Raw genomic sequence first — 24750 nt, forward strand, 5'->3', positions numbered from 1 at the left:
ATGCTGACATGTTCATAAATCCACCTGCTGCCTTCATACCGCACTATATGCAGGCGTATACCAATGCCACTCAGAACCGGCTCATTGCAGAGGCAAGAAAAGAGGCCGAGGAAGAAGCCGCCGCCACGCAACAAGCCGAGCAGAATCCTCCCGAAGTATCTCAAGATGCAGAAGATGAAGTGGCTGATCGGGATGTTGCTATAGTGCAAGGTGCTGACGATGAAGCCGAGGAAAACTTGCCCGAGCACGATGTGGAGGAGGCCGAGCAGACTGCACAAGTTGCCGAACAAACAGTCGAATTAGAGTTGGATTAAACCGTGCCTCTTTCTATTTTCTTTGCTTTGTTTTTGGAATGTAACCAGGCTATGTCCTCCCTTATGTACTGCAACTTTCTCAATGAATTAAATTTTTGAGCTTTTTGCCCGTTTAACTTCTATTGCTTTATGGCTTCAACGTGCAAAATTTCCTTAAATGTGTTCAACCTTCAACTAGCAGCTCGGCTCCTTTGAAATTTCAAATGCACCTTTTAATTTGCCGAGCAAAATCTGTTCGGCTCTAAATTGAGGGCTCATGTATGGGGCAGAGCAAAATCAGCTCGGCTTTGACGGGTTTGCAAACTTTATAAAATTCCAGTACTTCAATGTGACCGAGCAAAAACCAGCTCGCCCTTTCAGTTGGGTAGATCGCCAGCATTTCACTTCTGCCGAGCAATGTCAGCTCGGCTTCTCATTAGTTGGACAAAACACCGATATTCCAAATTGGGCCGAGCAAAGTCAGCCCGACCGCTACATTGGGCAAAACACCAATGTTTCATTTAAGTTGGTCATGTCGCCAACATTCCAGTTGGCCGAGCAAAACCCAGCTCAGCCCTTATGTGAATTGGTTCATTCGCCAATCATTTCTTTGGACAATGCACCAACTGTTTGTGCGGTCTGTTTCCATTCCGGCGAGAGGAGATTAGTCCGGTCCCATTCAGGTCGGTCTCCTTGCCCCTGGCACCCATAATTGTCTTGTATCCTTGCGATGTCATTGTACAGAGATGCAATACCAGACAACGAGAGGGCTATTTTTCATTACAAAATACCATGCTATCTCTTACATCAAAATACCAAGAGGCTCAAAGTTACATAAATCTAAACAACAAAAGCGATTACATCTTAAAAATAAAAGACCTTAAGATTGGCTGCGTTCCAAGGTCGGGGGACAGCCTTGCCGTCCGAATCTTCCAAATGGTATGCCCCTTTGCCGGCAAGACCAATCACCTTGTATGGTCCTTCCCAATTTGCACCGAGCTTTCCTTCGCCAGGGACCACCGTGTTGCCAAGCACCTTTCTTAATACCCAGCCCCCAATCTTGAATAGCCTGGGGTGCACAACCTTGTTGTACTTTTTGGAGAGTTCTTGTTGATAAGCCGCTATGTGGATCAATGCTCGCTCCCTCATTTCTTCATGAAGGTCCAGCTCCAATGCCACCCCTTCATTATTCAGATCTAGCTGGAAACTTTCAGAGCGGATGGTTGGCATGCCAATTTCCAACGAGATGACGGCCTCCATGCCATAGGCCAAAGCAAATGGTGTTTCCCCGGTCGACCGCCTTGGCGTAGTGCGGTATGCCCAGAGCACATTAGGGAGTTCTTTAGCCCACTTGCCCTTGGCCTTCTCAAGCCACTTCTTCAGCCCGTCCAGGATGGTCTTGTTTGAGGCTTCTGCTTGACCATTTGACTGAGGATAGGCCGGCGTTGAATTGTAAAGCTCGATCTTCAACTCTTCGCAAAATCCGCGAAAGAGTTTTCCATCGAATTGAGTGCCGTTATCCGAGATGAGGGCCTTTGGTATACCGAAACGGGTGATGACACTTTTCCATACAAACTTCTTCACATCCTTTTCCTTTATGGTCGCCAATGGCTCGGCCTCAACCCACTTCGTGAAGTAGTCAGCGGCGGCGATAAAGAACTTGCAATTGCCCGGGGCCGCTGGGAGTGGCCCCACTATGTCCAATCCCCAGAGTGCGAACGGCCAAGGACTTGTAAGGGGGAGTAGTTCTCTTGATGGCTGATGGATCTGATGAGCGAACTTCTGACATTTTTCACACCGGCGAACGTACTTCTGCGCGTCCGCCTGCATGCATGGCCACCAGTAGCCCTGAGAAATCGCTCGGTAGGCCAAAGATCTGCCCCCAGTATGGCTGCCGCAGATGCCTTCATGGATCTCATAGAGGAATGCTTCCACATTAGAGGGGTGAACACACTTCAAGTATGGCCCGGCGAAAGACTTCTTATACAAGGCTCCGGAAGGGGAGAGCCAAAACCGCTCTGACTTAGCTCGGACCTTGTTGGTCGTCTTCTTTTCGTCCGGCAGAACTCTATCTCTCAGGAAGGCGATGATGGGATCCATCCAGGAAGGACCCAAGTCGGTGCAGAATACCTTGGCTGATTCTGGTTCCTCAATGCTTGGCCAGGGTAAAAATTCTATCATTAAGGGGTTGGAAAAAGCTGTCTGAGTGGAAGCGAGTCCAACTAATTCGTCAGCCGTGTTGTTTTCTTCGCGGTTGATTTGTTCCATCCTTATGGCGGCGAACTTCTTGATCTCTGCACGTACCAGCGCCTGATACTTGGCCATTCTTTCATCCCTTGCTTCATACTCCCCTGAGACCTGATTGACCACCACTTGGAATCACTGAATACCATAAGGGTTGTGGCTTTCATTCTCAGCGCGCTTCTTAGTCCAACAAGGAGGGTTTCATACTCAACCTCGTTGTTGGATGCTGGGAAACCGAGTGTAATTGTCTGCTCGATGATCAGCCCGTCCGGTGAGGTCAGCGCGATGCCTAACCCGGCCCCATGCCTGTTGGATGCCCCATCGACGAAGAGCTTCCACATCTCGCCAATGAACAGCTTCCAGCAATCAGACGGGTTTTGGGAGGTTCTCTGTTCCAAGTCTCTGGTCGGCCCATTTTGGTCTTTTTCCTTGTCTTGGTTGGGTTCATCTTCGTCGGACTTTGTTAGTTCGGTCGTGCTTTGCCCTTCTCCTACTTGCGAGCCAACACTTGTTTTTGTTGCCAGAACCATGGGTTGTGCTAAATCCGTACCAACCAAATCAATCGGGCAGACTAGATGCATCCCAGGGGCAAATTCCGCCACAAAGTCAGCAAATGCTTGAGCCTTGATTGCGGTGCGCGGTCGGAACTTGATGTCATATTGCCCTAATTCCACGGCCCATTTCAAAATTCTCCCAGTGAAGTCTGCCTTTTCAAAAAGCACCTTGAACGGGAACTCGGTTAACACAACTATTGTATGGGCATGAAAATAGTGTACCAGCTTTCTTGATGCCATCATTAGGGCCAGCGCCAATTTTTCCAAGGGAAGATATCTCGTTTCGGCTGGGAGCAGAGTCTTGCTTACATAGAAGATCAATAGGCGTTGGATGCCTTCAGTACGGACCAATACCGCGCTGACCGCGTGTTGAGAGACAGCCAAGTAGAGGTACAACTCTTCGCCCGGCTGAGGTGTGACCAAAATAGGGGCTGAGGAGAGATTTGCTTTCAGGTCTACTAGTGCGCGGTCGCACTCATCATCCCAGAAGAACTTGGACTTCAAAGTTTTAAAGAAGGGCCTGCAACGATCCGAAGACCGGCTGATAAATCTGTTCAACGCGGCTGCCATCCCGGCAAGAAGTTGCACGTCCTTCATGGAGTTAGGACGCTCCAGCTCTTGTATTGCCTTGATTTGTGATAGGTCGGCTTCGATTCCCCGGTTTGTAACCAGAAAACCCAAAAACTTCCCAGTGCCAACTCCGAAGGCGCATTTGGAGGCGTTCAGACGAAGCTTGTGATGCTTTAGGATGGCAAACGTTTCTGCTAGGTCGGCGAGGTGTTGAGACTTCTCCCTACTCTTCACCACCATGTCGTCGATATAGGTCTCCATTGTTTGGCTCAAAAGAGGAGTGAACATCTTTGTTACCATCCTCTGAAAAGTCGTCCCGGCGTTCTTTAGTCCGAACGGCATGACTTTGTAACGATATAAGCCCCTGGGAGTGGTGAACGATGTGATCTCTCGGTCTGGTCTATACATAGCTATTTGGTGGTAGCCGCGATATGCGTCAAAGAAGCTAAACCTCTGATGGCCAGCGGTTAGCGGTTAAGTCCACCAGCTGATCAATTTGAGGGAGGGGAAAGCTATCCTTTGGGCAAGCACGAATGACAATCTTGTAGTCAACGCAGACCCGCCACTTGCCGTTCTTCTTTGGAACCACCACCGTGTTGGATATCCATCGAGGGTATTGCACTTCTTCTATGGCCCCAGCTTCCAATAGGTTCTTCACTTCTTCCGCTACCACCTCAGCATGGTGCAAGGCTGAGCGGCGTGTCCTTTGGATGACGGGCCGTGCATCAGGGAAAACATTCAACTGATGGCAAATGAAGCTTGGGTCAACGCTAGGCATATCGTAAGGCGTCCATGCAAAGGCCTCCAAATTAGAAGTCAAGAATTTGACGTAATCTAACCGCTCGGCGCTCGACAAAGATGATCCCAAGAGGAAGAACTTAGTCGGGTCGTCCTCATCGATGCGCACTTTAACCAAATCCTCTACCGATTTTTCCTCGGCCTTCCTTCCTACGTCTTCAAGGACCTCCTTCCCCTCGGGCCCCTCAATCATCTGGACGAACCCTTTGGTTGCTCGGCTGCCATTTACCGCAACGAAGCATTGTTTTGCCATCACCTGGTCTCCCTAAACCTCTTCGATTTGCCCGGTGGGCGCCAGAAAGCGCATAACTTGATGGAAGGTAGACGCAACTACTTGCATGGCATGCAACCACCCCCTGCCCAAAATTAAGTTGTATGTGGATGAAACTTTCAGCACCCAGAATTCCATCTGCTTTACTACAGAACCCGCTCTGATCGGAAAAATGATCTTTCCGATCGGCCACTCTGGTTGAGAGTTGAAACCAACCAAGAAGGACGTTGCGGGAGCCAAGTCTTTGTCCTCCAACTTCATTTGCTTGAAAGCATCATAATACATAATTTCGACCAAACTCCCCTGGTCGATCAAAATTCTTTTAATGTCAAAGCCTTTGACACGAAGAGTTACCACTAAGGCATCATTGTGGGGCATCTGGATCCTTTCTAAATCCTTGCTTGTAAAGGTAAGGATGTCTTTTGGCTCGGTTTTCCCCCTCTTCACAGTGGGCTGAACAGAGAGCACTTCCCTCATATGCTCGGCCTTCTTGATCATCCCTCTCAGCTCGCAGACCCTGGCTGGTTCAATGATACCATGGATAACGTTGATTACACCCTGCGGGGCCGCATCTAGGGCGGCTAGGCCGTTTGGCTTGGCTTGCCCTGATGGTGCGGCCTTCATTCCCCCATCTATGTATTGGTCAAGATGTCCAGCCGCCACCAACTCCTCCAAGTGTTGTTTGAGCGGCAAGCAGTCCTCCGTTCGGTGGCCCCGTTCTTCATGGAAGGTGCAGTGATATTTCGAATTGAAGCCCCTCCGCGCACTCCCCAACTAGGCCGGCCAACGGACGAAAGGTTCACCTCAAATCTCGCTCAAAATGCGGTAGATGGGGATTTTAAAGACCGTGGTGATTCCAGTCCGTGCCTTCAATTTTCTTTTGGCATCTTTCGCTGCATCACGGGGAGTGTCAGCCCGGTCGTTTCGGCGGCCCTTGTTTCTGTCATCACGGTTTGAACCATGGCGCTGATCTTTTGACCGGTTGTTTGGGCGGTTATCCTCCTGCCCAACCGAGTGAACTTTTCCCGCCACCCTTCTATCTGCCGCGACCGGATTAGCCTTCTCGGTCGCGGAGGCGGCATCATCCTCCACGTGAATGTGCTCATTGATCCGCTACATCAATGACTCCATGGTTGTGGGTTGATGCATCGTGAGTGAATATCGCAGTCTATGTCCGACTGGGAGACCCCGTTTGTATTGAGTGATCGCCAGATTAGTGGGGCAGTCGAGGATCTCATTGTAAGTTTCCCAGTATTTCGCATTGTATGCCTTCAACGAACATCCAGACTCCATCTTGATGCCCAGGAGATGGTCGACCTCCTTCAGTGTTCGTGTGTTGGTTTTGAATCTGGTGACGAAGGCTTCCACTAGTTGCTGCCACCCCTCAATACTCCCCTCCGGGAGCCTTTCGAACCACTTCAAACCCAGCTCTCCCAAGCTTGCTGGGAATATGAGGCACATCAAGGCGTCGTTGCGCCCGTGGCCAGCCATTACTTGTCGGTAATGGCTCACATGCATGTACGGATCCGTCTTGCCGTCGTACAAAGTGAACTTTGGCTGGTGGAATCCGGCGGGGAGTGGTGTACTCTCAATCTCTGGAGACAGTGGCGTGGCTGTAAGTCGCGCCAACTCTTTGTCCACTAGCGCAGGGGCTATCGCTTTGGGGGCTGGCATTGCCATTTCCTCACTACAACGAACTGGAGCGCTCAACCTCTGCAATGCTGGCACTCTCTGAGCCTCCCGACGGCGCGCCCTCTCCTCCAATACATCCCTCAAGTCCCTGGAACGTGTGGAGAAAGAGGATCGCGACGTCGGCGTCGGGCGTGAGGGGCGGTAAGTGCTGTCGCGGGAGAGGGACCTGCTCTCTTTTTGGTCGGAATCTCTAACCCCATAGTTCCCAGTGATGAAGAGAGAGTGAGTCCTCCCCTGGCGGCGACTACTACAACGAGGGGACGGGGTGCACTCTCTGCCGCCATCTTGTGAATGAGGGCATCTTGGTCCTTTAGTTTGTGCTCCAAGCGCTGCGCATGGGACTCCCCTTGGCGTCGGCAGCCCTCTGGACTCTGCGAGCGATCAGTACTCCTCCCACGTTTGTCTCGCGCACTTCGCGAAGAAGTCTCTAGGCCCGCCATGGCGGGAATATTCGGGGGGCCTTCTCTCAGGCGGACATACTCAGGTGTGACGCCATCGACGACGGACAGTGGGGCTTCGTCGTTGTTGGCCATGGAAATGGTCGAAGAAGCTCAAAGAACAAGGGTTGAGTACTAAAGAATTCCCACAGACGGCGCCAATTGTACGGGGGCGAAATGTCCTCTACTTTCCGTACTCCTTGGACGTCAAGCTTCTCGTGACGACGTCTATCTCTGCAACACAGAAATGGTGAGCTGCCCGGCGGTGGTGTGCCGGATAGACCCTCCGACGATCAAGTCAGACCACTGGAGGAAGAAGAAGGCTATCAGAGAGAGAGAGAGAGAGAGAGAGTGTTAGTTATAGAGTGAATTTTGCATACCTCTAACGTTCCTCTTTCCTTCTATTTCTAGGCTGGCCATGCAGCCTCAAGATTGTACGCGCACTACCTCTGTTGTCCTTCCCTGGACAGGTGACAGTGCTCGCTTCTCACCACCTTACGCGTGTAAAGGCTTAGTCCTCCCACCAGTACACGCAGAACTGTCTAACGGTATTGATGCGTGCGTGGAGCAGATGTCATCTCCCTCACGTCATTGGCCCAGGTGGCACACCTAACCGGAGTACCACGGCCGGCCTATCCCTTGTGGAGAACTGTCACCACATGCACGCAACCGAGCTATGTGTCGCCGGCCTGCCCTTTTGGCAAAGGGGCCAAGGGGTGATGCTCATGACCGGGCTGATATTGACCGGTTTATTGTGGCTTACCAGTTCTAAGGCATGCCGGCCTCCATCCGTTCTACCTTCATCCGAGGTTATCTGGAATCTGTCCATCTCGGCTAACCGTTCAAAGGCATGCCGGCCTTCGTCTCATCCTCGGTTTAGCCCGAGCTACTCGTAGCCCGGTCTCGCCACTCGACTGCGTGCCCTGCCAAATGTCTACAAGTCACAACTTGGCCGGGCGTAGTTCACGCCTGGTCTACCGATCTCCTTGACTGAGCAAAACAGATCTACCAGCCGTCTCAGTAGAGGAAATAGTGCGGCACCGTGAAGTTTGTCACGACCGGCACTATTGTAGCTCAGCCGTACTAACGGTGCAAATCTCCCCTCTCACTAAAATAGCCTATTTTGTCTTTTGTGGCTAAAATAGCCAAAAAAGTCAGAAAACCAACTTGCCAAACGGAGCCTCAGAAAATTCTACTTTCTTATTTTTTGTGTTTTTTTATTTTTACTGATTTTTTTTATTATTTTGAGCAATTTTTTTCATTTTTAGACATACCTAACATAAATATACCTAAAAAATAATAAATAATAAAAAAAACCTTTTAAAAATTCACTAAATACAAAAAAATACGAGAATTCAGTACATTTTTTGTATGTTTATGTATTTATTAATTTTTAAAAATATTTTTTCACAAATTTTTTAGTTTTTAGATACATCTAAGTAAGGTGCATCTAAAAAGGTAAAAAAAAATGTTTAAAATTTTAAAAATATTCACTAAGAACAAAAAAAACACGAAAATCGAAAAACTCAGTTTTCAAAAAATTTAATTCAAAAAACTCAAACCAAACACACTTATTATTATTATAATTTGATAATAAATAGTGTTATTTTATCAAATTGAAGCAATGGTACTTTAATGGTCACTTGCTATTTTGGCAATTCTCAACCAACTTTCCCTCCTAAATTTTAGGTATTGTTTGGATATAGGTTTTTTTGTAATTTTATTTTTATTTATTTTTTGTCTTTTATGACCTTTTATTAACTATTTGTAAAAAAAATTATATATTTATATTATTACCGACTAGACAAATATAAAAAATGAAAACAATTTAAAAAATTAGAAAAAAAATAAATATAATTAAATTTGAAAAATTAAATAGAAAAATTAAATTTGAAAAATGAATTGGTTTTCTACTGTTTCAATTCTGTTTTTTCAACTGAATTTAGAGTCACAAATATGTTCATATTTGCTGATATGGTATGTTTGGCAGTTGCTATTTTACTTGCCAAATTTAAGAACAGTTATGGCATATGTCATCTTTGGCAAGTAAAATAACAAGCCATTAGAGACTCACCTTTTATCACTATTGCTAAATTATAACTTTGACAAGTGTTTTGAGAGCTCCATTGGAGATGCTCTTACATCCTATCATGTACCTTATAAGTAGGGAAAAAAATAGTATAATTTTAAATTTTTTGAGTTATAATTAAAAAAAATAAAAAAATAAAATTGAATATTATACAAAATATAACTAAATATGTTAAAATAATATCATAATTAAATAAAATAATTGATCATAATTATAAAAAAAAAACGTAAAATGCATGTAATATAGAACGCTTAATAGCTTATTATAGAATTCTCCTAAACAGGTCACTTTTACGCGTTCATCCCTATCAATCCTGAAATTACATAATAATGATAATAATAATAATAGCTAACTCCAATAAAAATAGTTAATTCAATTTTTATCATCATAATTTAATTTAAATTTTATTTTAGTTACTATAATTTTAAATTTAATAATTTAATTCTTATAAGTAGGGAAAAAATAGTATAATTTTAAATTTTTTGAGTTATAATTAAAATAAATAAAAAAAGATTAAATTGAATATTATACAAAATATAACTAAGTAAATATGTTAAAATAATATTATAATTAAATAAAATTATTGATCTGTACGGGGAGCAAATATTCAGGTAAGCCCGTATTCCTTTCTTCTAAGTTCCTGTCTGTCCGATCGACCTACGAGCACAACGGCGGTGAGCTACCCAGCGGTGTGTGGCCGGAAAACCCCTCCGACGGTCAAGTTAGCACACACCTTAGGATAAAGAGAAAGAGGGAGGAGCGTTAGTGTAGGAGTTCCTTACAAAGTGTTCGTCTCCCAGCATGGGGGGCGCAGACATGCTTATATACCCTTCTGCGTCCCGAACCTGCTCCCAATGGTCTCTTGACACGTGGCTCTGCTATCCCATCTGTCAGCACAAATCCTGCTGGGCGTCACCTAATCTCAACTGCCCACTCACTCTATTGGGAGCTCGGCAGCCGAGCTGCACGCACCATCTTGTCCGCCAACGGTCGTGCTGTGCTTCATGTCCAAGCACTCCACTAGCCAAGCTTAATAAAGACCGGGCTAGGCAACATCTCGACAAAGCCGAGCAAACAGGTATCTCGGCTGACCACGCCTTTCCGGGCGCCGGTCACTTAAATTGACTTGCTTCGCCTCCGTCAAGCATGTAGCTCGGTCCAACCAAGCGTTGCCTTAACCGAGCAACTTCTTTCCAAACTGGGCCACACATCCTCGGCCCAACACTTGCCCGGCCAAAATCTGTCCGGCACAACTCTGTCCGGCCCAAATTTGTCCGGCATAACTCTATATCATTAATCTCCCTCTCAATCATAGTTATAAAAAAAAAAAAAACGTAAGATGTATGTAATATAGAATGCTTATTGTAGAATTCTCCTAAACAGGTCACTTTTGCGCGTTCATCCCTATCAATCCTGAAATTACATAATAATAATAATAATAGTTAACTCTAATAATAATAGTTAATTCAATTTTTATCATTATAATTTAATTTAAATTTTATTTTAGTTACTATAATTTTAAATTTAATAATTTAATTCTTATAAGTAGGGAAAAAAATAGTATAATTTTAAATTTTTTGAGTTATAATTAAAATAAATAAAAAAAAGATAAAATTGAATATTATACAAAATATAACTAAGTAAATATGTTAAATAATATCATAATTAAATAAAATTATTGATCATAGTTATAAAAAAAAAAAAACGTAAGATGCATGTAATATAGAATGCTTATTGTAGAATTCTCCTAAACATGTCACTTTTACGCATTCATCCCTGTCAATCCTGAAATTACATAATAATAATAATAATAATAATAATAATAATAATAATAATAATAATAATAATAATAGCTAATTCAATTTTTATCATTGTAATTTGATTTAAATTTTATTTTAGTTACTATAATTTTAAATTTAATAATTTAATTCTTATACTTTAAATCCAGTTTTAATTTAATCATTTCATCCAAATTTTTATTCATCGTTTCTTCTTATGCTTATAAAATTGACAAGTATTCTAAAATTATTTATATCTCACTCCACGTTTAAACGGAATAACCAAACTAGAATTAGATTTGAAGTGCATGAACATAGTGTTTACTTTAAAATTGTATCACTTTGTTTGGTTCTGCTTTTCAGAAAATTCTATTTTTTTTATTTTCCCCATTTTAAAATAATATCATAATTAAGTAAAATAATTGATCATAATTGAAAAAAAAAAAAAAAGTAAAATGCATATAATATAGAATGCTTATTATAGAATTCTCCTAAACAGGTCACTTTCACGCGTTCATCCCTATCAATCCTGAAATTACATAATAATAATAGTTAATTCAATTTTTATCATTATAATTTGATTTAAATTTTATTTTAGTTACTATAATTTTAAATTTAATAATTTAATTCTTATACTTTAAATTCAGTTTTAATTTCATCCATATTTTTATTCATTTTTTATTTTTATGCTTATAAAATTGACAAGTATTCTAAAATTATTTATATCTTACTCCACATTTAAACGGAATAACCAAACTAGAATTAGATTTAAAGTGTATGAACATAGTGTTTACTTTAAAACTGTATCACTTTGTTTGGTTCTGCTTTTCAGAAAATTCTATTTTTTTTATTTTCCCCATTTTAATATTTCAATGATTTTTAAAAATCTTTTAAGCATTTTTTTTATTATTATTTTTAAACACACCTAACATAAATACACTTAAAAAGTATAATATTTGTGAAAAAAATCTTTAAAAATACACTAAATAACAAAAAATATAAAAAAATTATAAAAATTCAGTATGTTTTTTTTTTATATTTTTGTGTAATTATTAATTTTCTAAAATATCTTACTATTTAGATACATTTAAGTAAGATGCATCTAAAAAAGTAAAAAAAATTGCTTAAAATTTAAAAAATATTCACTAAAAAAAAACGAAAAACAAAAAACTCAATTTTCAAAAAATTGAATTCAAAAAATTGAAACCAAACACACTGATAGGGATTACAAATGAAATTTGAATCAAACTTAAGGAGTGACAAGTGTAATTAATCTCAATAATAAAAAAAAAATAAAGACTTATAATTTAGAAACTCCAATTCATTTCCAATGAGATGATAACAGAGCTGAGTTTTATAAGGTTGAACTTAGGGCAAATAAAAAATTATCATATAACATAGGGGGCTTAATCTCTTTCCTTAAAATAATACAATAAATTCTATAAGTTTTGAGAAAATTATACCAATGTTCCTTTTGACAAATCTAATCGAGATGGCAGATGCATTTATAAATAAGAATAAAATATATATTTCATTATCAAAGATTTGACAATATAATTCTTTTTATTTATACAACTAACAAATTACTCATGAAAATGGTGCTAAATGTAATATAAATAACTAAAATTTTAAACAAACTCAATGTAATTATACTAGACTTATGAGGCTCAATATATTTCTGCAGTCCTCATGAGAGATTATTATAATTTATTCTAATTTTTTTTTTTTAAATTGAACATAAAATAAAAAATAATTGCATAAAAGTGGGGAATAAGCAAGGGCTTAGATAAGGGGTCCCTCTCTTGCCTTACCTTTTCATTCTTTGTGCTGAGGTTTTCTCATCTCTTCTTGTGTCAGCTCAAGCTTCTAAACAAATTGAAGGTGTTAAAATATCCAGGACTGCTCCATCTATTTGTCACCTTCTCTTAGTGGATGGCAGTTTCCTCTTCTTTAAAATCACCTCCCACTCAAGCAAAACTTGAATCAGAATTTAGACACTTATTGTAAACTTTCTGGTCAAGTCATCAACATTCACAAGTTCAATTGCTTTGTTAGCCCTAATACATCTTGTGACCTACAACAATCTTTATCTCAACATATAGGCATAAGTTTGGTTGCTAATTTCAGGAAGTATTTGAGGATTGAGCTTGATATAGTGTCTAAAAAGAAGGAGATTTTTCATCATCTCATTGAGAGAGTAAGATCCAAATGCTTAAGTTGGATATCTTTTTTTCTTAATAAAGCAGGAAGACTCACTCTTGTCAAATCAATTTTGGTTCCCATCTTGATATATTACCTTTCCAATTATCGTTTTCCCAAATATGTTTGTAAAAAAATCTCTTCCATTATCTCAAACTTTATTTGGACGGGTAATCCACACAAGAGGTCAATCCATTGGCTAAGATGGGAAGTAATTTGTAAGCCTATATCCAAAGGAGGCCTTGGATTAAGAGACATATCTCTCTTCAACCAAGCGCTTTTAACTAAACAAAGCTAGAGAATATTGACGTGCCTTGATTCTCTTTTCTCATCCTTCTTTCGAGCTAAATACTGTCAATCTTCCTCTTTCCTTTTAGTACAAATGGCTTCCTCAAGCTCTTGGTGCTGGAGAAGTATTATTTTTGGAAGAGAAGTCTTGAAAAAAGGCATTCGTTAGCAAATTGGGAATAGGAAGGGCATCTCTTCATGGCATGATCCTTGGTTGCCCTTATGTTGTCCTGTTACCCTCTCTTCTTTAATTAACTCAAAGAATGATTTGTTGTTTGACAACTCTTGGGTTTCAGACCTCATAAATCAAGATCTTCACCAATGGAGCTCAACACTTCTATCAACCTTACTTCCTCATTCCATTGTTCAAATGATACAAATAATTCTTATTTCCAGTTTTGGATTTCCTGATAGAATTATTTGGGATTCATCTTCTTCTTGTGAATTCACTGTAAGGTCTGTCTATCACCTTTTAGAACATTTAAAGTCTACAAATTGTTCTGTAACAGAACAAATTTCTAGAGGTGATGTCATTTAGCCTTGTTTTAGGAGCACTTCTTCTCTTGACAAGGTGATTCATCCTACTTGGCCTAGATTACTTGGAAGGAAATTTGGTCACTACTTCTACCCTTCAAGATTCGGTTTTTATAATGGCAATTTTGGCATGATAGACTTCCTATGAAACAAAACTTGGTCGTTAGAGGCTTTCGTGAAAATTTGGCCTGCCCCCTCTACTATTCAGGCTTAGAATCTGCCACTCACTTGTTTCTACGTTGTGAATTTGTCAAACAAGTGTGGTTTGGTTCTTCTTGGCTTTATTCACACCATCAAACAATGCAATCATGTATCCTACTGGTTGGGCAATTGGTTTTCACATCTTAATCTCTCTATTATTAATGACCTCGAGATCTTGTTTCGGATTATTGCTATCCTTTGTTGGGCAACTTGAATTTATTTTGTAGCAAGAAATTCACACATTTACAAGTTTTATTCTTAGCCAAAGACATATTCTCTTCTCTTTTAATAGCCAAAAATCTTCTCTCCTCTTTTAACAGCCAAAGAATTCCTTTTCTCTTTTTTTTTCTTTCTAGAATCCTCAATAATCAAAACTCTTCTATCAGTTCTATATCATTGGCAAACACTAATTCTTCCTCCAATTCATCTTCTTTCTATCTTTTTGATCTTTCAAAAAATAGTTGTGATTGCAACTCTCATCCTGTGGAACTTCTTTGTAGTCATGTGGGTAATTCATCTCCTTTGGGCATGGGTATTGGCATGGTTGCCTTCCTTAACAATACCAAGGTGGGCTAATTATTTAAATCTTTGCCCATGAATGCTAATGCTGCTCCAGTTGCATCAATTTTGTCTGCACTCAAGTGGGCTACGGAAAATAATTACTACCATATTAATATTTTTACTGATGCTAAATTTTTGTTTGAACAGCTAAAGGGAACTAAGGACATCGAAATAAGCTTAGCACCATAGATATTTGATATATGTTTTGTTGCCTAGTACTTTCAATCTTGTAAAATTTCCTTAGCATGTAAAAATCATTTTCATCCTACTAAGAGGTTGGCACGTTTTGTCGCGATTTCTCGTATCCAAGCTTATGGAGATACCCACTTTCCTTTTGACAATGGTTAGGCAATAGAAAATATTTTGCTTTATTTTGATTTCCATTTCTACTTGTAACCATGATTAGCTAGTCTGCTAATTTGTTGTATAGACTACCATGTACTGTTTTATCTTACTAATGGAAGTTTTTATTTTTGCCAAAAAAAAAAAAAAAAAATTGTAGCAAATATGGAAGGTTGTAAAATAAGTGCAAAAAGTGAGAAAATTTTAAAATTACTAAAATGCATTCCTGCTGTTTCTGTTCTTTTTTTTTTTTTTTTCTCCCATCTCTTCCCTACAAACCCTAACCTAACTCATTATCGGCTATCTTGTCCTTCACCCGTCCCAACCCTCCTTTATTTCCCCCTACTTCTCTAGACCCTCTTCATCCTCACCTCACAGCCACCATCTACTTCTTTGCTATTCTCTACCTTCCCAACCTCTCTCCATTGTTGTTTGCCATTCCTTTACCCTCTCAGTCCCTTTCCTTCCCACCTTTCCTACCCATCTCTTCCTACAACCCTATCTCCTCTTACTTGAATTCCTAATACAAAGGAATCGCAACACACATTATATGTCATCCTTTTTGTCTCACTATTATATGGGTCACAGTATTCTAAGGACATTGATTGACAAAACATTAAGTAAATGTGTGATTCACTGGAGTTAAAAGTAAAATAGAGTGACCATTCCATTATAACATTCATTCTCATGTTTGATTCACTAAATAAAAAATACTATAAAAAGAATCATTATTCACCATTATCAGTATTTGATCATTCCATATAGAGACTAAAGAAGGATCAATACATTCCACTCCGTTCTACCTTCATTCCAATCAACCAAGCACAACATAAATGTTTATACAATATTCAACTACCTACTACTATGGAGAAATGCACAACCAATTTAAGAAAAATGTTTTAAGACCCTAATTTTTTTTTTTTATAATTTAACTCACAATGACATAATATGCCAAATAACTATGATTTGTTAAGGTGAGGTGCAGAGCGCCTGGCTTGAATGAGCTTTTCTTAATCACTTAAGAGGTATCCCAGAAGCCCTGAGGAGAATCAAGACCCAACTAAACATTAATCTAGTTTCCAAATCATATTTCTGATACAAAGGAGTAATCTCATCCGTATGAAGTTATGAACCAAGGTTGGCTTACAAAGTTCATTCACCTTAAAACTTCTAAACTCAAGTTTTTTAGTCACTGCCACAATCATCAGTCAAAAAAACAAAAACTACCATTACTCGGCCTCTCAAACACCTACTACTCAAACACCTACTACAGTGATTTTGACACCTGGTTGACACCCTGAATGCCATCAATTGTTCTTGCTGGCGGGCGCCCCTTGTCTGGACCGCCAATAATACCCCACGTCTCAAATTGCCTTTGTCGAGCTCTTGCCCTCTCTTTCTCCTCTTCAAATTTTGATGAGTAACAGTGTGGGCAAGAAACTCCATACTCCCACTCCGGAGCTTCCATGTCAGCATCACTAACTGGTTGCTTGCACCCATAGCATAGCTTGAAAGTTCCCTGCACCAATCCATGGTCAACTGAGACTCGCTTGTCAAACACAAAGCACTCGCCCTCCCAGAGGCTCTCCGTCTTTGGGACTTCCTCCAGATATTTCAAAATGCCCCCTTCCAGATGATAAACCTGGTAAAATTAAGATTAACATCTACCAATCAATTGACAGGGTAGCAACTATCACGAAAGCTAATGCAAGCACAAAATATTGTTATTCTATGAATAAAAAATGAAGAAAATCTTGTGTTTGGCCCCATAATGGGAAGAAAGGAAAATAGTGGGGGGAGTTCATTTCACATAGTGGGTTGGCAGTGAAATACGTCTTTCAAAATGTTGCCTGGTTGTTAACAAGAGAATTCATGACACACTATGTTCATAACCTGTGAGCTTCCAGAACATGATATTTGTGTTTTGCAGCCTTCTATACTTGCATTATGTTCCACAAAAAATGGCACCAAAAAATAAAGCAACAGTTAACAAATATCGTAATTAAGATGAAAACTAAAGGTGCAATTCCAAAAAAAAAGAAGGAAGAAGGATGCTATATAATCCAAAAACCCAGCAGAAGTGTCAAAAGAAGTTTATCTGCTCATATGACTGCTTGGAACACAGCTGCACATGGGGCATAGGGAATGCAGAAAGTGAGGTAAGCAGTCCCTCTGCGGTCATGCCCCATCCAACCCCCAAATTCCCTTGTAGATTACCATCCTTTGGGCTGCCTGGACACTCAACTGAGATTTCAAAAGTACAACTAGGGCTGTACAAAAACCTGAATCACCCGCTCAAACCGATTAATTCGAACCCAAAAAATCAAAAAATTAGTGGTTTCATTGAAAGGAGTGGTTGGCTGCAGGTAATATGAATAAAAAATTCTATTTTTTCAGACGGGCAGCGGTTTTATCCACCTTTCAACAGATAAAAACCGATCCAACCGATAATTATTAAAGAAAGTTGTATACCCATCGTAGCTCTATTGGCCTTCCATGTTGAACCCTCTAAGCCAAACACTATCATGTGTTCCAATTTCCAACAATTCTAAGCCATCTTCTCTAAAGACATTACACATTCCAATGAGGTCTCTTCATTTCCTAAGACTCTCTCTCTCTCTCTCTTCCTTTCCTCATTCTCTCTCATGAACTTTTCTCTCTCTGCGCCTTTTCCTCTCCTAACTTACACCCTCTCTTTCTCTTGCTATCATGTATTCACCCCCCCCCCCCCTCTCTCTCTCTCTCACTAATTTCACTCTCTTTTTCTGCATATCCTCTTACAATCTCTAGCGCTCCCCCCTCACCCTTTTGCTCCTTTCAGATCTGAAATATCATTGCCTCAATAACCCTCCCCTCCTAAAACCCTTCTCTCACTTCGATTATTTTGATTTTCAAAACCCTACAGTGATTCGATGATGAAGGGCCAAACCTTTGGTTGGGTTATTCTTAAAGAGTTGACGCTGAACAGCAACTGGTTGGAAATCACTTGCAAAGTGGATGAAAGACGGTTGAAATGGCAAAAACAGCTATTTTGATTCCTGATGAGTTTCTTCCTTTATATTTCTCTCTGTTATTATTTTGTTGTTCTTTTGATTTTTTCCTCCCTTACGAATCATTCTGTGAATCACTCTTTAATTTTTCGTTCCATATTTTGTTTCATGTTATCTTTTTCCCTTTTTCCGATTAATATTTGTGGCCCGTGCAACTCGACTGAACCCGACCGTAAAGCCGTCCCTTGCAAACGGTCGATCTCAAATAGAACTCCTGGCGGAATTGGCCGATTGCATTTCCAAGCCGCCATAATCAGGTCGGTTGATGGGTGGATAGGAAAACCGAGCCGGTCCAACCCGTGAACTACAACCATAAAAAGTATAATTTTGGCAATTTAAGAAACAAAAAAATTAAATAAATAAAAAATAAGGAGATTACAAAGGAAATGAGAAATTAGGAGTATTGGCCAGGTACAACAATCCACCAACTAAACAGAGCATTAAATGATTTTTTACATAATGATTTCATCAAGTCATGGGCATAAGCAGAGATAGAGATCAGACAAAATTTACCTCTTTGAAACCTTTGCTGAGGAGAAAACTTGAAGCTTTCTCACATCGAATCCCACCAGTGCAATACATTGCAACCCTAGGTGGTATTTTCTGTCCTTGATTCTCTATATTATGTTCTGTGCTTCCATCTAAATGATCCAACTCCACCTGGGCTTCTGGTTCAGCAAGTTGAAATTGATCATCAACCCAAGATGGGAACTTCCGGAATGCCGTTGTACGGGGATCAACTGCTCCTTTGAACCTCCCAATTCTAGTTTCATAGTCATTGCGCACATCAATCACCACCTAATCATAGGTTAAGTCAACAACTAGTTTAAGGTCAAGATGTGCAAGTATATTTGACCACTTTCTGTGTATCTTAATGCTGCGGAACAGATAAGTTAGAAATCATGTCTACGACCAAAAATAGACACGTTGAGTCCTTCCTAGCAGGTAAGGTAACATTATTTCTTTGTCAATTAAAAACTAATAATCTTCAAGCCCAGCATCTTTTACGACTTCACCGAGAGCAATATCAACCAGAAAAAACTAACACTGAGCTGAACATAATTAATTGAAATATCAAGAGGTTCTTAGTCTCAGAACCTAATTCAACAGATTTTTTGTCTATCAGAGTACATCAAAACTGATCTGAAGGGAACAGGCTTCCATTAGCACTGGCCTAAATCTTGTAGTTATTTATTAACAAAGTATATTGTTCAACAACACATAATTTAATCACCTGATTGGAAATTACTGCATTCTAAATATGCATGAATAAATTCAAAGACTGACATAGAGGAATTGTTATTCAGTTACTTACTGTATCTGGATCACTAATCAATGAATTCCAATCCTTTGGGTTTACATACTTTCCAACTCTTTCAACAGGTGATACGGTAGGCATGCCAAGAGAAACAATCTGCTTAAGAATGAAACATTAACAAAAGAAAAGACACAATAACAAAAGAAGAGCCAGGTTGTAGAAAGTATGCCAAAGAATACTTCCTAAACTTTCAAAGAGAGAAGAGGCCTTCAATCCAAATGAAGAACCTATTCCTTTGGCTTAGTAAAATATACCTCTTTCTTTAACTTGACCCTCACATGATCCCATCGGAAAGGTGCATCGTCCCCTGCTGCAAGAGGAGAACTACTACTGTGTCCATGATGGATAGCTTCCTCCTCAGGGCTCACAGGTGACTCCACTTGTCTGAGCCCCTTTAGGCGTTTATCGGTTTGAATGAATTGAAGAACTTTTTCCACTGATTCCTGGATACCACATATGCTACCATTGATTCCCTCTGGTGCAAGAATTATACCACCTGAAACACGCTGGATAGGATCAGCTTGGTGAGGCAGGAACAACATGGATGCAACAATGCACAAGATCAAAATAGTAAAAATCAAGTCGAAATTAGGATACAAAGATGGGTACGCAATAATCTGTTAAAAACCTAATAGAGGAAACTATATTTGATGATGCAGGGCCTAGATAATTCAAATAGACAAGAGATGACAATTGCCAGAAATAAGAATCTCATTTGCATGAGAACAAGGCGGCCATAAGACCTTTATCATGAGTCATCGTGTCTATTTGGCCAAATCTGATTCTGAGACTGCCCTTCCGGTAGGTTTTCATTATGGTCATTGCAATCACTCTCCTATCAGCCAATCTCTAGTACATCTAGGGGCCCATAACAATAATCACCGGCTCACTATGTCAAACATCTGGAGGCTGGTAAAACAAGTTTTTATTGAAGTCATTGTTAGCCTTGTCAATCCAACTCTAGTGCCTTCAACTTATTCTAGCTCACACCCATTGATGATGTGAGTTTTGTTTGAATTTGTACCAATTTGGTGGTCCATGTCAAGAATCCTCATATGAAACCTGCTAGAACCACTCCTACAGCTCCCTCTAGGAACTCATACTCAGGTCTCGTTTGGGAACAGACTATTTTAGTAACTTTTTGACTTTTTGGCTAAAATATGAGGTAAAAAAAACTAGTATGTTTGGGGTAGCTTTTTGACTATTTATGAAAAGATGTGCAAAAAATAGATAGAAAAGGGAATCTTTGACTTTTTGGTATAGGTTATAGGCTTTTTGGCTTTTTTAGTAACTTTTAAGTTTTTTGGCTAAAATGTTAACTTGCCAAATGAGGCCTGAGTATCCCAACATCTGCCGATGGCCAAACATTCTAAGTCATAACTAGGACGCTACACTAGTGACCCGACATTGTGTCCTGTGATTCATGACACCAACATGGATGTATTATTGCATTATTTGGTACTCCTCTGCTTCGATAAGCGCACAACAACATGAACACCCCAAAAACAAAGAACTCCAATTTGGCCACTAATTTAAAATGTTCCAAGAACAAAAGCATATTTCCTATTATTACAATGGATAAAATTATGCATTTCCATTCTTTAGTATAGGTATAGGTTATCTTCCATTTCCAACTCAAATCCAAACAATAAAATATCAAATTACAATAATCACACCTCATATGATTTTTAACATAATCACCATTTGATTGAAAACTAAACAAATAATGAAGAAGAAGAGCCACAAAACACAACATAAAATTGCAACAGAAGATTAAGGTTGTGCTTGGATAGATTGATTTCAAATGTAGGGAGTTGAGGTTTAACTTTTAAAAATATAAGAGATTTGGTTATTATAGACAAATTGAGAAATTTAAGGGGGAAGATAGAGTAAAGTGAGAAGAAAATTATTTTATTACGAGCATAAAAGATTTCAAACAATTACTTTTACATTGGTATTTCCAATGTTTTAAAAGGCGCGCTTAGGCGCGAGCCTAAGCGCGAGGCGCAATGAGGCGCAGCCTTGTGCTTCGAACAGATCGAGGCGAGCCGCAACATGCAAGGCGCAGCTTAGGCGCTAAGGTGAGGGCTTTTTTTCGAGGCGCAAGGCGTGGGCTTCATGGGCTTTATCCATTTTTCTACTCCAATTGTTGATTAAGTGCTTTTTTTTTTTGTGGAAATACCCGCAGGGATTCAAAACTATTTAATATAAAATGACCAAATGTAGTCATAAGAGAGAAAAAGGTGATAAAAGATTGAATGTTATACTTTATATCTGTTGTTGGATATTATATTTCTAATTTTTAGAAGATTGAATGTTATGTTTAGAGATTATTAAAAATGGTTATGATTTTTTAAATATTATATATATATTTGTTATGTTGAAAAATTTACCTATTTTATAATTATGTTTTTCTTTTACTACTTAAGCTTTGCTTTGGTGAGGCGCGCGCTTCGCCTCGCGCTTAGGCTATAGGAGACCTTATCGCCTCGGTGCGCCTAGAGCCTTTTAAAACACTGGGTATTTCAATCTATCATAATATATAGCAATAAAGCTTTAAAATTTGGAGGAGGATTCCCTCCAGTCCAACTGGAGGGGGCTGCTTGGGCCAGTGGGGCCCACCACAGGCCCCGTTTCGATAATCCGAACCGTTCATTTTGTTGGATACTTCATGTATTTCATTCACAAAAAAAATTAATTCAATCCGATAACTATAACTTGTTCAATTTACAGTATTTTTCACTAAAAAAAAACAGATGATAAATTGATAATTGTGTTTTTAAAAAATGAACCATACATTTTTTTTATAACAAAAACAATAAATTGAACAAGTTGCAGTTATCAGATCGACTTAATTTTTTTTGACGGATGAAATACACGAAATACCCGATAAAATAAATGATTCGGATCATCGAAACGGGACCCGTGATGGCTCCACGAGCCCAAACAGCCCCCTCTAGTCCAGATTTTGGATTGGAGGGATATCTAAATTTGAGTTATTCCTTAGTTCCCAAATTCTTTAATCTCAAATCTGCAAGTCCAAATGCTCGTAATACATGATGGTAATGGGTTAAATTTTAATCTTAAAATCCTGATCCAAAACTATCATTTCAAAATTTAAGCTATTCCACGAGGCATCTCCAACCCTTGACTGAAACCTAAATCAAATTTAAATTTTGATAAAAATGACTCAAAAACCGTTCCACTCCTTGACTCAAACTTATATCAAGTTCAGTTTTACCCATTTTTAAACCCCAAATCAAAGGAGACTCAAATATTTACTCAAAATTTTTAAGACCATTTTGTAGCTTTCAAATTTACAACTCTGTCATTACTGAAGCTTTTACCCAACATTATGCTTAAATCTGAATTTGTCCATCGAAGTGCTTCATCTATTATCTATTATATATGTGAGGCTGGAGTTGGTGTTGACCTCTTGTTTTGTAGATTTTTCCAAAATATGGGCAATTATGCCCTAAATTCAGTTTTTATTTTTTATTTTTTTTCTTATCTCTCAACTTCTGATTTTTCCAAATTCATTTCAGGCTTCAGATTTTGAATTCAATCATACAGTTTACAATCTTATTTTCCTGAAACAAAATGATCATATGCACCCGTATCACGTGTGCCTCACTTCTAGTATCAAATAAAGCTTTCACTCAAATTTTTACTAGTGCATTAGTTCCCAAATCCTTTCATTTCAAATTCACAAGTCCAAACGCAACCTAAAATTGTCCACAAATTGTACACTCAGTTAACACATTGACTTACACATGTATATACAAAAAAAAAAAAAACACATTAAAGGGAGAGAATTACCAGGAGCTCACAGAGGTCCTTCAAGGGTTTACGCATATCGGCATGTCGAGGGAAATCAGCAAACTTGTAGAAGGAGACCACAACGAGAGGGTGCAAACTCGACTCAATCGCTTCGAATTCACTTGTCGACTCGGATGTCTTCGAAACGGTGATGGGGTTAGAAGTTGCAGAGAAACATTTGGATGGACTCATGCTCTGAGGAGGAGGACGAGACAAGTGTGGATTGGAGTTAGAGAGAGAAATGTTAGGGTTTGGGAACTGAGGAGAGAGAGAGGAGGTGGAGGTGGAGGTGGAGGTGGGTGTGGTGATGCAGAGAAAGCTAGGGTTTGGGTTGGAAGAAGATGATAACATTCTGAATGAGGAAAATGAAGCTCTGCACCTAAGCATTGGTTATTAGGATTGCATCATCAAGGCAACTGTGACTGCCCCCTCCTCCTTCTATAGGGGCAGTGGGCTTGGGATCCTCGGTCCATACGTCGCCTTTGGGCTTAGCAAAGATATACATATGGTGAGTTTTTTTTTTATATTTTGTTTTGTTTTGTTTTGTTTTATTTATTTATTTATTTTTTTTTGTCGTCAAAAAGTTCGGTTAACATGTTAGTAGAGTTAGGTTATAATTTAGGGATTTTTTTTTTAGAGTCCCTAGTATTAAGACTTTATAATATAAAGAACATCTAATATTTTCATAATGTCTAAGGTCCCTCAATTTGATCCAGAGAAATTCTGTCCAGAGAAATTTCAAACCAGAGAAATTTTGTTCAATTTTTTTGATTTTCTATGTTTTGAAATTTCTCTAGGGTTGAATTTTTTCTAATTTTCTCACAAATAACTCTGTGATTTGCTGCTTTGCTGGCCTTCACTCTTGGTGTCAAGCAAATTATGGAAATTTCTCTGGCCTTTTCCGGAGAAATTCTCTCTAGAGAAATTTTCTCTAGATGAGAATTTTTCTGGAGAGAATGAGAGATGAAATCGAACAACATAAATATTGCTTTCCTTCTCAACAAGAGGGTTTCAAAATTTGATTTCACAAACATTGGGTTTTATACAAATTAAACATTCCAAGTTCCAGCTCGAAACTAAAGAATTTCTTTGGACCAACCCAGAGAAAATTCAGCTCAAAAACTAAAGAATTTCTCTGGTTTCAACCCAGAGAAAATTCAGTTCAAATGATCGTGATTTACTATTTCTTTCTGATAATGGATCATCTGAATCAGCTTTGAAGTAGGAAATTATAAGATCCTAATCACTTGTGATATATATGTTGTTTGTGTTGCAATTAGGATGCCACAAGAGGTGATCCTGGTGATCCTCAAATGAAGTTATGAGCTCCCCACGGAAGTTCCAAACAGCCATCATCCTGTGGAACCCAAACAAGAAGCATTGAATACAAAGAACCATCAAGACCATCCAATAAAACCTCAGATCTTACTCGATTCCTCTGAAATGAAATTCAGGAATAAGGAGGAAACATCTGGGAAAGATCAGCGGCCACTACATGAAGTTCCATCCATGTCAGATTTGGAGAATAAAGGGGCATCTATGCTTTTGAAGGAGGATCAAGCAAGTCGAATCTTTCGGGATTTCCCATATTTGTTTTCTCAGGCCGGTGATCTTATAGTCAATGACGTAGAACAACTTCTGAATAATTACAAACATCTCATTTTCAAGTATGTTTGTCTTTCTAAAGGATTGGGTGTTGCAAACCCTTCTCC

General features: G+C 39.4%; 3 protein-coding genes across 3 annotated transcripts; all 3 read right to left on the bottom strand.

Annotated features, from left to right (window-relative positions):
• Positions 1–1157: 1157 nt before the first annotated feature.
• Positions 1158–2561, bottom strand: LOC145797720 (uncharacterized). Its single transcript, XM_082885132.1, has 2 exons — positions 1715–2561; positions 1158–1474 (listed from the first exon to the last, which is right to left on the bottom strand). Exons 1-2 carry the CDS (start codon positions 2559–2561, stop codon positions 1158–1160), a joined length of 1164 nt encoding a protein of 387 aa, XP_082741258.1.
• Positions 2562–4724: 2163 nt separating this feature from the next.
• LOC145797721 (uncharacterized) lies at positions 4725–5354 on the bottom strand. Its single transcript, XM_082885133.1, has one exon. The coding sequence runs from the start codon at positions 5352–5354 to the stop codon at positions 4725–4727; it is 630 nt and encodes a 209-aa protein (XP_082741259.1).
• Positions 5355–15940: 10586 nt separating this feature from the next.
• LOC114257131 (Rhodanese/Cell cycle control phosphatase superfamily protein) lies at positions 15941–23511 on the bottom strand. Its single transcript, XM_028196895.2, has 5 exons — positions 23039–23511; positions 19474–19725; positions 19217–19315; positions 18415–18699; positions 15941–16493 (listed from the first exon to the last, which is right to left on the bottom strand). Exons 1-5 carry the CDS (start codon positions 23423–23425, stop codon positions 16119–16121), a joined length of 1398 nt encoding a protein of 465 aa, XP_028052696.2. The 5' UTR covers positions 23426–23511; the 3' UTR covers positions 15941–16118.
• Between the last annotated feature and the right edge of the window lie 1239 nt (positions 23512–24750).

This window comes from Camellia sinensis, chromosome 8, assembly GCF_055761805.1.
Source record: "Camellia sinensis isolate YWXY chromosome 8, ASM5576180v1, whole genome shotgun sequence".
Lineage (NCBI taxonomy): Eukaryota > Viridiplantae > Streptophyta > Magnoliopsida > Ericales > Theaceae > Camellia > Camellia sinensis.

What these genes read in the sequence shown, in the direction of transcription:
- LOC145797720 (XM_082885132.1), bottom strand. Translation starts at nt 2,561, where the DNA reads ATGGAACAAATCAACCGCGAAGAAAACAACACGGCTGACGAATTAGTT. An exon ending in GGCCTATCCTCAGTCAAATG is followed by an intron (nt 1,475 to 1,714) that starts GTCAAGCAGAAG and finishes TGAATAATGAAG; the next exon opens with GGGTGGCATTGGAGCTGGAC.
- LOC145797721 (XM_082885133.1), bottom strand. Translation starts at nt 5,354, where the DNA reads ATGAAGGCCGCACCATCAGGGCAAGCCAAGCCAAACGGCCTAGCCGCC.
- LOC114257131 (XM_028196895.2), bottom strand. Translation starts at nt 23,425, where the DNA reads ATGCTTAGGTGCAGAGCTTCATTTTCCTCATTCAGAATGTTATCATCT. An exon ending in GGGTCAAGTTAAAGAAAGAG is followed by an intron (nt 19,316 to 19,473) that starts GTATATTTTACT and finishes ATTCTTAAGCAG; the next exon opens with ATTGTTTCTCTTGGCATGCC. An exon ending in TGATTAGTGATCCAGATACA is followed by an intron (nt 18,700 to 19,216) that starts GTAAGTAACTGA and finishes ACCTATGATTAG; the next exon opens with GTGGTGATTGATGTGCGCAA.